Below are 12483 nucleotides of genomic sequence, written 5' to 3' on the forward strand. Positions count from 1 at the left end.
ATTAATATTGACCAAAGTTAAATCAAGTTCGCAATTACTACAACAACAAAAAAAAAAATATATATATATGTAGCATTATCGTAAAGTATGTAAGAAAAAGTCCGACCGAAAGAAATACATTTCAAACAAAATGGGGTGCGTTCAACTGAACATACCCCAGTCTAATTAACGGCATTGTTTTGACAGTTTTTCATACACATGTATGTGGTGTGTGTTATTTAGTATCGTTGTATGATTGGAAATATCATGTTATCTCTTTTTCGCAACTTAAAAGCTTTCACACACAAATTGTTTGAATATGTCAAATAAATTTTTAACTTTTTATTCAAACAATTTTGTGATTTCAATCAACAAAATAATCAATGTCAACTCGAAAATATTGCGGCATTTGAATGTCAATCTAATTCGACGAGACAATGATTGTTCAATGGTTTCAACCGCGAATATTTGCAACTATTTAACCACTTTTACCATCAACAATGAGCACCGACGATAGAAATTTCCGATCGAAGTATTTCGAAAAGGTTGGATGTCGCAGTGTTGAAGAGCGAAAATCGCTTGAGATACTATTAAAAGAAAAACCACTCAATCGATCAAAACTAAAACAATTCTGTTTGAGTTACTCGGTACCAGCTGTTTATCGGAATTTACTATGGAACATTTTATTGGGTAATTGTTGCTTTTTTTTTGTGTACAGCTCAACATAGACTTGAAATGATTTTAATATATGTATTTTTTTCAATTAAAAATCAGATGTGGCGCCTGTTCATCCTGACTGTCAATTATTTGTGATGACCCAACGTCGTGAAGTGTTCGAAGATTTGCACAGTGCCCTCAAAGTCATGAATATCATAAACGAACAAACTCCAATACCAACTGTACTTTATGCCATGTGGCTGCTCGAAAATAAGCAACTACGGTTGTGTGTTAACATTAATGTAATTGCATCAATTATAGACAAATAACACAATTGTGCATGATTTAATCAATTAATTCTCCAAACAGAATCGCTGTAATTTTGTTATCATCACCGAAGCCTTGCAACACACGTTCCAGAATGAAATTGATTTATACTGGATTACCAAAGGTTTTTATAAATGTGCATTAGAAGTGTCCCGTGATTTTGTTCAACTCAAAGACTTATCGTACAAATTACTAGAAAAGGAGAATCAAACAATTTATAAGTGAGTTACTTTTATGCTTTATTTAGATCGAAAACACACTGAAATTCTCTTTTCTTACATTTTTTTCTACAGATATTTGGATGAAAATAATTTACTCGATTCACTGCCGTTAGAACAATGGTTGGTATAAAAATAAAATAATCATAATAAATGATATGTTGAACGCCGTTCGTTTATGTTATTTTAGGTATGGTACATGCTTTGCTGGCATCTTTTCAAATCAATCACTCATCCGAATATGGGATAAGATTTGTGGCGGATCACGGAAAATCGTTATTTTTGTATTTGTGACACTATTCAATTGGATATGGCGTACATCAAAATTGTCCAATGCATCTCAATTATCCGAAATTTTAACAATAATTGACAATGTAAGTATTTTGTTAGTCAAGAAATTTCGATTTTTTTTAAATTCAAAATCAAATCTCCAATATTTGCATAGCTGAAGGAGAACCAGGAAAGTGCTGATCAAATAGTTAATTGTGGCATCGAATTGTGGCAAAAGAAGACACCGAGTTTCGAGTTTTAAAATGGAGAAATTAAATACAATTTATTAACTATTAAATAATTTAAAAAAAAAACATATTTTGTACTTTCTGAGTGTAATTTTGTAATATTTTTTCGCAAAAATTATTTATCAACGAAAGAAGAAGAAGAATGGAAGAGTGAAAATAAACTTTTAAATGTTACAAATGTTCAAAACCACTTGTGTTTGCATTGTATGGCTTTTAAAGCTGCGAAACTGTACTGAACAAACCAAAAGATGCATGAACCAATTTAAATATTTACAAATAAAGTACAGTATTTATATTTATATTTATTGTTACATAATTAAAATCAAACAAAAAAAATCTATTTTCAAAAGTTTTATTAACGTATCTACTATCTATAATTGAAAGATTCATTACTCTTCTAGCGTTCGATAAGGTAAATTGAGTGTAAACGTCACTTAACATTAAAACGATTTTGACAGTTCTAAATAAGTACAATAACAATTTAGATTTGCAAAACAAACAACAATCGACAATTTTTTTTTTCTTGTATTTTTTAAGTATCACAGTATTTAATAGCCATGGTAATTCGATTAGTTTTTAGGAGAATACCACAAATTATACAAAAAATGACAACAGCTGATTCGAATAGTTTATTTACAAAGTATATTAAAATAGCCGCTGTCGTGGCTATATACTGGTGAGCATATTATGAAAAATAATTATCAATCATGGAACGTAGGTTATGTGTATGGGGTTTTCCACGTAGTTACAGTGCATATATATTTACAGTACAATATATCAAGGTGCCAAAGTAGTTGTGTATTTAGTTGTTATGTTTCGAAACGACCGGTATATGGTCCATTGCTGTATATCCGGCAGCTTCAACGTAAGTGATGGTTGATTTAATTCAAATCGATTTGGCGGCCGGTTGCACAATTTGTTCATATCGCCTGGTCGTTTGAAGTTCATTTTACGAACGCCATGATGAACAGAATGCCTGAAGAGTTAGATTGTCATGACACTGGTGGTGGTTGTTTGAAAGTAAGTCGTGTACACTATGATGCATATCAAGAAAATATTGTAGTGTTCATTACATTCTTTTTGTGCGTACTTTCTTTGGTTTCATAAAGCCTACCAATTAGCGTTATTCATGGCTACACAATCAAAGAAAGTCCGCATAAAGAGAATGAAAAAACCATGCTCATTTTGAGTAATGAAATATCGTAACGATCTCGAATAAAAATGTTGAGCACAAAAATACATGCCATTTTTGCTGTCGTTTCATGAAAGGCATTTCAATATGATGCATTCTGAAAGAAACAGCATCAATATGGCAAAACCAAATGCCGACATTCGAAAATCCAAATTCACACACAGAGAAAAAATGTTGTTAAATGCGAAGGGAAGTTTGTACCAAAACTGTTTCTCTGTGCACTACTGGAATCTGTAATCTTCATTGGAATCTATGCATATCGAATCTACGTTCCAATTGACACAATGTTTAATTTATAATTTTAAAATCTTTGTCTTATATCTTCAAACCAAAAACAGGATTATTTCGATTGTGACAGTTTTTGTGAATAAAGCACTATTAAGTAGTGATACTGTCCAATTGGATGCACCGCTATTCGTCACATGGATACAATGCATCATTTCCGTTGTGATATGTTTAGCATTAGGTCTAATAAAACGATCATATTTACCAAATCCATATGATGTTTTCAGCGAAAATATAATCAAAACGGTGAGTATCTAAAAATCAAAATATTTTCCATTATTCTTTGCTCTTTCTAAGTTTTCGAATTTTGTTTAGGCAATGCCGGTTGCAATCCTATTTACAGCAATGATATCCCTGAATAATTTGTGCTTGAAACATGTACCCGTTTCATTTTACTACATTGGACGATCCTTAACAACAGTATTTAATGTAATACTTTCGTATACACTACTCGGACAAACATCAAGTTTCAATTGTATATTATGCTGTGCGATAATTGTGGGTGGATTTTGGCTTGGTGTTGATCAAGAAAGTGTTAGTGGTAAATAAGTATCAATTTTCTGACTTTAGAACGTTTTTAAAAAAAAAATCGTTTGCAGGTTCATTTTCTCTCTTGGGGACGATATTCGGTGTTTTGGGATCGATAAGTTTATCGCTATATTCTATATATACAAAGAAAACGTTGCCAAAGATAAACGATCAAGTGTTGCTGCTAAATTACTATGTAAATGTATATGCAATCTTTCTTTTTATCCCATTGATGTTGTTTAGTGGTGAAATTCGTAGTGTGTTCGAGTATAGGTATTTGAATGAGCTTTGGTTATGGATGGCTCTTTCTGTGGGTGGTATTTGCGGTTTTTCGATTGGATATGTAACCGCACTTCAAATCAAAGTCACTTCACCGTTAACGCATAACATCTCGGGAACGGCCAAAGCATGTGCCCAGACAGTTTTAGCAAGCACTTGGAACCACGAGAATCGATCAACACTGTGGTGGCTTTCAAATGTTGTCGTTTTATTCGGAAGCAGTCTTTATGCTCGTGTAAAACAACTGGAAATGGATAAGAACTATAGTCAACAATTAATTCAAAGCGATAAAGTCTGAATCTTCTATCTAAAGCGATCTGTTAAATTAAAAATTTGTAACGCTTTAATCGTGTCAAAGGATTATATGCAGCAAAGGAATACATATTCCACATGCCATTTGTTTTATTTGCATAATGTGAACCCGACCGAACAAAATGTTCATTTTTAATTTTGTATTCGAATTGATTTGTCACAGAAAAAAAAAAATAAACAATTAGTATACAAAAAGATTTGATTTTTGATTTGTTTTTATTGAAGACGAAAAAAAAATGCTAAAAAATGTATAATTGTATATTGCAATTGAGTCAGACCGTATGTCATGAATAAAAACAGCCAAACAGTCTTCATTTTACTGCGATGCGACGGTCACATAATATTGGTTCAAATGACATTACAAGTTGAACATTCTATTCTTTTTTCACGTTCAGTTTTGTTTGTATTTTATATTTGGTTTCTAAAACTGAAAAATAAAGCAACAACAATCATTCAAAATGACCGAACAAAACGGATATTTATTGAAAACGAATAATCGGGTTAAATAGTACATTTAAAAAATATTTAATACCATTAAATATATTTCGACTGCTTAATTTTATGTAATTTGACGCATAAAATGCTCTCAGACTTGATTCCTTACATTTAATGCAACCAATGGATGTAACATCGACCCAAAGTGGATACTTTTCCAAATTGAATGTGTTGAATGGAACGTGTACATCATCATCACCATCTGGATTTGTGTAACTAGTCATAAGTGTGCCAGCAAACCAAATTCGATCCGATCGATTTAATAATCTCGTGAAATTTGTGAATTCATTGTTGTGAATATTCAAGTATACTTCAATTGGGCTATAATCTAATTTAATACCGATACGAAATTCATAAGTGTTCCAACTGTTTAAATTACATTTGTTTTGCTCTTTAAAATATTCTAATTCATCGGAATCATACACATTGAACATAAGTTCGTTTGGTTCACCAAACCAGCAAATGACCGGGATTGACAACATTTCTGGCATAAATGTGAGAATTTTTTCAAAAATATTTGTCACACGTCGTATTTCAACGTTATGAACACTGCCTTCCCATTTAATGGTCGAACCATGAAATCGATCACATTTTAACTGAGCATTTATACGATTTCCGTTGTTATTGGTCAACGGTGAATAACAATGACGATTAAATAAATCCCATTTCAAGTAATTTATCGAAACGTCATCTTGTGCCAATGAATCGGCCACATTCATTCGATTTATGATTGTTTGATAAATATCCGATTGTGAGTGTGATGGTGGAACATCAAAATATTTTGAAATATATGGTTGGGTCAAATAGAATGTGGCCACCAAACAAACGATTACCTATTTTGAATGAATGAAAGATTAATTATTTGATTATTTAAAACGAAAATCATATCATTTTATTCATAGATGATTTTTTTTTACCTGCATGAATGTAACATATCGCTTTGTTCGTCGATACGATGCAAGTAAGCAGGAGACAACGAGTGCAATGCCGGCAATTGATACCGATGCAATCAGACGATGAACGGCATTTTTTAATGCCATCGATTCAACGGTGACAAAAACTGGTATCATCAACGTCACCAAACCAAACAGCGGCAAACAAAACAGCATTCCAGCCAGAGTTAGAGTACCACGTACAATTTCAAACATTGTAGCCGATTGTGAATTTATTATACAAATTTGTAGCCAACTAAGAACAACACAATGTGGTATCAAACACTGATAAATCCCATGCCAATTATGTCGTTGGGCCAACATTAACAGTAGTCCGGGCAATAGAAGATAGAGCAATCCCCGGCAATTGAAGCAAAATTCAATTCCATGACCGATTGGAAATGGTGAAAATGTTGGTATTTTTAAATCAAATATCAACCAATTGCTCCACATTTCCGCATCAATTTCAAATGGATACTTAACCAATACATTAATACCAAATGAGAGTAATGTGGGAAAATCGGGAAATGGATTTCGATTATTAAACATAAATAGAAACAATGTCACAAATAGTAAAATGAATGAAATGATTGTCACTTCGGATGTCATTCTCCAATCGAGTGGAATGGTCGGTGACACGATAACATTTAGAAAAAATGCCGAAAAATATATAAGATACGGTTGTAATTCTTTTCGTAGAAATGCATTCTCTGCATTTGTATCAAATTGTTGATCAAAGCTTAAGAATAGCTGTGACCATATTCGAAAATCGTCATAACGATGTTTCGATTTAAACATTTTCAATGTTGACACAATCATCACAAATAGACTAACATGATAAATGACAACCGGCATAAAGGCAAGTACATTGTTTATGGTTGTTGTATACGATAAAATTAATAAGAATATAAGGCAATTAGCTAAGGAACTGGGAAAACGGGCTAGTGCATTCAAGTACTGATGGTAAATTAGGTACAAAAATAGCAACGGATGAAAGAGCATCCGATGAAAATATGGGACATGATTCAATGATTCCGGATGCGGAACGGATAGTGTTAATGATGAACTAATATTTGGTAATTGACCATGCACCACTTGCATGGCAGCTGAAATGAGATTCTCTTCGCTAATATTATTACCTAAGGATGAAACACAACAGAGTAAAAATTAATTAACATAGAAAAGAATGGAAATAGATAAGTAATTACCCGGACTCGACATAATATTCGTTCGAATTGAATGATATGGTGAAATGTCTTGTTCATTTTGTGCAGTTGCTGATGATGATGTTGCTGTTGCATTCGATGTTGAATTCCTTTTGTATCGGCTACTTTTCAATTTATATATTTGACGCATTTTTTTCTCCAATTGAGCTACAGTGATGTAATGTTCGCCTGAATTATTTGTTTGCTTTAAGCAATTAAATAATTCACGTGCTGCTTTTCGTGCATTTCGTTCGGATTGTGTCATGGCCAAGCATGTTTCGACTTCGGTTATATTTCGATCATTTATTCCACGTCCGGTTTTCAGACTTTTTGCCAAAAGCATTAACGCACCTTAAAGATGAAATATAAATTAGCGTTTGTGTGATTAAATTAAAACTTTCAAACTCACCTTGATGGCCCTCATAAGATGCTTTTAACAGCCAATCAATTCCCAGAGAATAATCGGCACGTGAATCTTCAGCTAAAACGTACGAACAGAAGATAAGTTAAAAATTGTCTAAAAATGTCTCGTTTAACTTTATATTCATTTCAAACCTGCATCATTCTCAAGAATTTGCCTCGCGATCTCGTACTGACTATTTGAATCACCATTTTCACTGGAATTTCCATGTAAGTTTCGTAAAGATGTTCGATCTGGAGTATAACACGTCATATTAGAGGAAAATGCCGAAATGTATGGTGATAAATTAACTATACAATAATTGAAATATTGAAGTACCTCCCAAATTCCATTTGCGTCGTTGACTTGTGTTCGCAGGTTCAGGCCTTGCCCATCGCGCCATATCTCACAAAAATTAATAACAATACTACACGAATTTTAATTTAGTTTAGCTTCTTGCTGTTGTTTTTTTTTTGTATACAATCCTTCTTTATTTATAAACAAAAAATTTTTTTATTCTTTAACTTTGGTGTGTGACAACATAACTTCTCAACTATTTTTGGCACATAGTTCTGGTATCGTTTTGTGGTTTCTTAATCCATTCGGTTTCAATTGATATGGTTTTTTTCCTTCTTTTTCTTTTCTTCTTCATTCGGTTGTGACCGAAATACACTAAAAATGACATTTTAAATGTCAAAACCGGTTTAGAGGTTAGTTGTCAAATCAGACAATTGATGAAAAATGTGATATGTTTTTAGTTTTCTGAACCTAACCAAACATTGGTCTTGATAAAATTTTGATTTTCGTGGAAATTTATTAAAAAAAAAAAAACCGACGAATAAATAAAATTGAAAATGTTGGGATTGAGATCGATGTTTTCTCGTTTAATGATTCGGCCTCAATCATTCTATCAACCGGCTCAATGTATTCATACAAGTGAAGTGGATTTGAGAGCCCGAAAAGGAACCAGAGAAAGACGCGAGAAAATAGCGAAGAAAAATAGAGCAGCAAAACTCGCTAAAATCACCAAAGTTGGTTATATTCCGCAGAGAAAATGGTTGGTCTTTATTGACGAAAATTGGCTAATCAAATTCTAAAAAAATTTACTCTCAAAAAATAAATAGGTCTAAAAGTAAAGTCGATAAACATTTGGTGAATTTGAATATGCATAAGTTGGCACCCATAGACGATGCATTTCCCGGTCGTTATTATCGCTGGCCAGAATTTAAAATGGAAGATGCAATTAATTTCCACAAAGAGACTCTCGATCCAACGATGTATGATGCAATGGACTCACCGCTAAATATTACCATTGAAATGAATATGATCGGAGAAAAAGCAACCAGACTCGTGTCCAATTTTAACAAACTTGTTTTGTTGAAACATCCATTTGAACATGGGCAAGAGCGTAAAATTTTGGCTTTCGCAAAAGAAGAAGTAAATTCATAAGACATATAAAATGCAATCATCATTCTCATCGAATGCGTTTCCATTTATTTGCAGGTGAATCGAAGTAAAGCAATTGAAGCCGGTGCCACTACTGTTGGTGGATCTGATATGGTAAAATTGGCACTGAAAGGAAATGTTCGCTTCGCTGATTACCACTTCATATTGGCCCACCCGGATATAATGCCCGAAATGTTGGCGTTACGTGGTTTGATGAAAAAGAGATTCCCATCGGCCAAAAATGAAACACTCGGATTGGATATGTATGAAATGGTGACCAGATTTATGAGTGGAATTTTCATAAATGGATTACGAGATGAACACCAACAAGATTACGGTGTAGTCAACACTAAAGCTGGGATTGTAAGTGCAATTCATCTATTTCCAATTTATGTGATTATTCGATAGCAATCAAATTTTGTTCGTTCAATCGCTAAAGCTTACCATGCCAACGGAACAGATAGTTCAAAATGTACGAGACATAATGAGTTCGGTGAACGCACAACGACCAAAACGAGCTGGAAAATTTATTACGCGTCTATATTTCACCACACCAGAATCGAAAGAAATATTCAAAATAAGTCCCGCCGATTTCCCGTTCGAGGACTATGAACGACCTGGTGCACTCATAAAATTAGATCAGGCCAAGCCCAAGAAGAAACAGGCTAAACCATGCCATGAGGCAGGACGAACCTATGAATTATTCCGAACATCTGTTTAAAATCATTCAATGCTAATTGTAAAAAAAATCAATAAAATAGAATAATGATCGTTTTAGAGTTTTATTCAAAACTGAGTTTTATTTTGTTTTTTTTTTTTCTGTTTATTTCTGGGAAAATCTTCCATCATTTTTTTAATAATTGATCTAGCTCTGTGATGTAAGTTTGTGCCATTTGTAATGTTTCGTGTTTCGAAAGTTTTTGATTATTTTCTAGCTTAGGTAAATACTGTCGGAGGCGATCAAATGCGTCATTCAGATGTTCCATTCGCTTGCCTGAAATCACATCGAAAAGAACGAAATTAATAGAAACGAATCAGTAAGTAATGGAAACAAGGGAAAGATATAATGAAATTGCATGTGTGTGGTCAAGCTATAGTTTCTTACATTCTTCTGGTTTCCAATCATCTCTCACTCACTCATTCACTCTCACATACACTCTGTTTCCAATATTTTCATTTGGAAATTTCATATTACAATCATTTGCTTTCGCTTAGATCCATCATTAGAAACAAAACAACATTTCTTGAGGATTTAGATCTACAATTCGTTGAAGTCATTCACTTACGTTCGCGAAGATTGGCTCGCTCACGGCGATTCTTCCAAACCACCGACGATATCATTTTATCACCTTTTATATTTGCGCTCATCTTGCAATCCATTCACGCCACTAATTTTTTTTGTAAAATGTACACTCGCGCGAAAAAACTAACAATAACCGTTATTCAATTTGTGAAATCGATCGATGTTCAAACAAGTACGATTGCACTGCCATCGGAAATGGATCAACACAAATTAATCCAAATTGCTGTTTAACCGTCCTATTTATATATTCATATATGGATCAGTTGCAATATTGAAACTTTATATCTGTTAAGCACAAAGAAGCTTTTTCACAGATTTTTTTTCCGTCTTGGAATTTTTTTGGCCAATTCATAATCTTTCCATTTTGAATGAAGTCTCATAAAAAAATATATATATATAAAGTAAACTAAAACCGATGTTTTTATGGAATGTCGCGTAAAAAATGCAACAATATACAATATACACACATGCATTCGATATACATTTTTCGTGTGAATTGTTGGAAATTTTTCGGGAGGTCCAATGCAGTAAGTCCATTGTGTAACAAGACCATCAAGACCACCCGCAAAACAGATTCTCTGTGTGCATATTTCTCTCACTCTCTTCCTTAGTAAAAAAATAAAAATAAAAAAATGTTCATTATATTTAGCTTAGTTCATTTCAGCCTGAGTCGCCAATGGATCCATACGATGTTTTCAATGTTCTGATTTAATTGAATCGTTTCCAGTTCATTGGATTGATTTCAGTATGAATTAGTATAGAATTACAAACATGGGAAAACAATTTTTTTTTGTTTCAAGTAGTAGATGTTATACAAATTATTGCATCTTTATTGATAGAATAATTTCAGAGCATAACAGAAATCACAGCAAGCGACACATTTCAAACGAAAATGAAATAAATTGCAAGAGAATTAAACGATTTCAATAGGCGAGTTCTTTCCCACATATACTCGAATAACAAACAAGCTCAAATTAAATGCCATTGTTTCCATTAAAATCCAGTAAAATTTGTTGCTTGGGACGGAGCAGAGTGAATGTCAACAGTTGATGTCATTACATCAGCTGTTTTTCCAAAATCGACAATACACAACGATAAATTGTGTTAAATTAGTTATTGGTTTGTATGCATAGATGGCAGGTCTATAAAAATGCATTTTATTGACATTGCTTTTTTAATAAAAATAATTCTATTTGAAATTAAAAATAAATTCAATTTTTAAATCGTCCATAATATGGCTGTTTTTTAAAAAAAATAAATTCCAAATTAGAAAAAAAACATTTTTAACTGCATTATGAAAATGTAAACATAACCGCCTGATGTGATATGAATTTTGACAGTTTTGCAGTATGTGAACGTGCTTTTCCATTTCGCTGCAGAATAAGCATCGAAAACATTTACCGAGTGAGAGACGGTAGCCATTTTTGGTCAGCAGAGTTTTAGTTCCCAAATAAATCACTGACAGCGCATACAGTATATCCGGAAGAATGATGGCGATCCCAAGTTTCGATCAAATTGAATAGTTTTTAATATACATATTTTTTAATTAAAACAAGTGTTAAAGAGTGTTTGAATAAGCAATTTTTCAATGTTACTAAAACTAATATATACGAATTATTAACGTTTCATTTAAAACTGTTATAATCGAAATCGGGAAAGAAGCCAACAAAACAAAAGAAAGAAAAGAAGAAAAAAAAAGGCTAAGAAGAGATTCGATTTAGTAATAATTACACACAAAAATGCAGAGTATCGAACATTGTGATAAAAAAAAAGTTGATTGCAAAGTGTCTAGTGTTAGCAGTAAAAGCAAAAGCAGCACCAGCAGCAGCAGTAGCACAAGCAGTAGTAGTAGTAGTGTACCATCTACATCAAAAACGACGACAATTGCGAATCATATCCCAAGTGGAATTGAAAAAAATAATATGTCGTCGTCTACAACCGAAATCAAATTGAAAAATAAATGTTGCAATAATTCGAATACAAGTTCAAGTAAAACAGTTATTGAAAAGTATACCGACATAAATCAAATAGTTCTTGATTCGTCTGAATCGGATGAAGAATCTGTTTCAGAGGTATGTTATCAATTATTCGCCATTTTTCGTACCAAATAAATATTTAAAACAAAAAATATATATATACATATATATATATATTTTTTTTTTTTTTAAAGACCAACTACAACATTCTCATTTTATCAATTATACTTAATTCGTCTATTTCGTTCCATTATGATTCGTTGTATTATTTTCAATATATCTATAATTTTCTCTATGTACAAAAATTGAAAAATTTTTCTACACTTTTTTTTCTTCTTCTCGCTCTTTCTCGGTGTGCCTTAGATCTTGTGTATGTATGTGTGCGTGTGTGTGTGTGTGTGTGTGTGTGTGTGTGTGTGTGTGTGTGTGTG

General features: G+C 32.7%; 5 protein-coding genes across 8 annotated transcripts in view; 4 read left to right on the forward strand and 1 right to left on the reverse strand.

Moving 5' to 3' along the window:
• The first annotated feature begins 274 nt into the window (after nt 1-274).
• Nucleotides 275-1889, forward strand: LOC116338897 (TBC1 domain family member 7). The gene is made up of 6 exons (XM_031764445.1): nt 275-669; nt 754-938; nt 1006-1184; nt 1257-1304; nt 1372-1555; nt 1627-1889. The coding sequence occupies exons 1-6, from the start codon at nt 480-482 to the stop codon at nt 1711-1713; spliced, it is 873 nt and encodes a 290-aa protein (XP_031620305.1). The 5' UTR covers nt 275-479; the 3' UTR covers nt 1714-1889.
• A 234-nt stretch (nt 1890-2123) lies between these two features.
• LOC116338932 (GDP-fucose transporter 1) lies at nt 2124-4463 on the forward strand. The gene is made up of 4 exons (XM_031764520.1): nt 2124-2375; nt 3230-3422; nt 3492-3717; nt 3776-4463. The coding sequence occupies exons 1-4, from the start codon at nt 2257-2259 to the stop codon at nt 4279-4281; spliced, it is 1044 nt and encodes a 347-aa protein (XP_031620380.1). The 5' UTR covers nt 2124-2256; the 3' UTR covers nt 4282-4463.
• Nucleotides 4464-4773: 310 nt separating this feature from the next.
• LOC116338921 (wolframin) lies at nt 4774-7984 on the reverse strand. Its single transcript, XM_031764496.1, has 6 exons — nt 7667-7984; nt 7483-7581; nt 7337-7408; nt 6931-7278; nt 5708-6861; nt 4774-5623 (listed from the first exon to the last, which is right to left on the reverse strand). Exons 1-6 carry the CDS (start codon nt 7728-7730, stop codon nt 4775-4777), a joined length of 2586 nt encoding a protein of 861 aa, XP_031620356.1. The 5' UTR covers nt 7731-7984; the 3' UTR covers nt 4774.
• Nucleotides 7985-8059: 75 nt separating this feature from the next.
• LOC116338927 (39S ribosomal protein L1, mitochondrial) lies at nt 8060-9565 on the forward strand. Its single transcript, XM_031764509.1, has 4 exons — nt 8060-8384; nt 8452-8764; nt 8831-9136; nt 9213-9565. The coding sequence occupies exons 1-4, from the start codon at nt 8182-8184 to the stop codon at nt 9492-9494; spliced, it is 1104 nt and encodes a 367-aa protein (XP_031620369.1). The 5' UTR covers nt 8060-8181; the 3' UTR covers nt 9495-9565.
• A 1987-nt stretch (nt 9566-11552) lies between these two features.
• Nucleotides 11553-12483, forward strand: part of LOC116338905 (ankyrin repeat and KH domain-containing protein mask) — a 23930-nt gene continuing 22999 nt past the window's right edge. For all 4 annotated transcript variants that reach the window (XM_031764457.1, XM_031764476.1, XM_031764468.1 and 1 more), the window contains exon 1: nt 11553-12148. In XM_031764457.1, the coding sequence (XP_031620317.1) occupies nt 11816-12148 (333 nt within the window). In that variant the 5' untranslated portion in view covers nt 11553-11815. The remainder of the gene's footprint in view (nt 12149-12483) is intronic.

Source organism: Contarinia nasturtii, unplaced genomic scaffold (genome assembly GCF_009176525.2).
Source record: "Contarinia nasturtii isolate CC-2019 unplaced genomic scaffold, AAFC_CNas_1.1 Cnas_scaffold_78, whole genome shotgun sequence".
Taxonomy (NCBI): Eukaryota; Metazoa; Arthropoda; class Insecta; order Diptera; family Cecidomyiidae; genus Contarinia; species Contarinia nasturtii.

Excerpts from the sequence above, each read along its gene's own strand:
- LOC116338897 (XM_031764445.1), top strand. The coding sequence starts at position 480 with ATGAGCACCGACGATAGAAATTTCCGATCGAAGTATTTCGAAAAGGTT. Across the intron at positions 670-753 it reads ACTATGGAACATTTTATTGG|ATGTGGCGCCTGTTCATCCT; the intron begins GTAATTGTTGCT and ends ATTAAAAATCAG. Across the intron at positions 1,305-1,371 it reads TCACTGCCGTTAGAACAATG|GTATGGTACATGCTTTGCTG; the intron begins GTTGGTATAAAA and ends ATGTTATTTTAG.
- LOC116338932 (XM_031764520.1), top strand. The coding sequence starts at position 2,257 with ATGGTAATTCGATTAGTTTTTAGGAGAATACCACAAATTATACAAAAA. Across the intron at positions 3,423-3,491 it reads GCGAAAATATAATCAAAACG|GCAATGCCGGTTGCAATCCT; the intron begins GTGAGTATCTAA and ends AATTTTGTTTAG. Across the intron at positions 3,718-3,775 it reads TGATCAAGAAAGTGTTAGTG|GTTCATTTTCTCTCTTGGGG; the intron begins GTAAATAAGTAT and ends AATCGTTTGCAG.
- LOC116338921 (XM_031764496.1), bottom strand. The coding sequence starts at position 7,730 with ATGGCGCGATGGGCAAGGCCTGAACCTGCGAACACAAGTCAACGACGC. Across the intron at positions 6,862-6,930 it reads GAATATTATGTCGAGTCCGG|GTAATAATATTAGCGAAGAG; the intron begins GTAATTACTTAT and ends TTTCATCCTTAG. Across the intron at positions 5,624-5,707 it reads GATATGTTACATTCATGCAG|GTAATCGTTTGTTTGGTGGC; the intron begins GTAAAAAAAAAT and ends CATTCAAAATAG.
- LOC116338927 (XM_031764509.1), top strand. The coding sequence starts at position 8,182 with ATGTTGGGATTGAGATCGATGTTTTCTCGTTTAATGATTCGGCCTCAA. Across the intron at positions 8,765-8,830 it reads TGGCTTTCGCAAAAGAAGAA|GTGAATCGAAGTAAAGCAAT; the intron begins GTAAATTCATAA and ends ATTTATTTGCAG. Across the intron at positions 9,137-9,212 it reads TCAACACTAAAGCTGGGATT|CTTACCATGCCAACGGAACA; the intron begins GTAAGTGCAATT and ends CAATCGCTAAAG.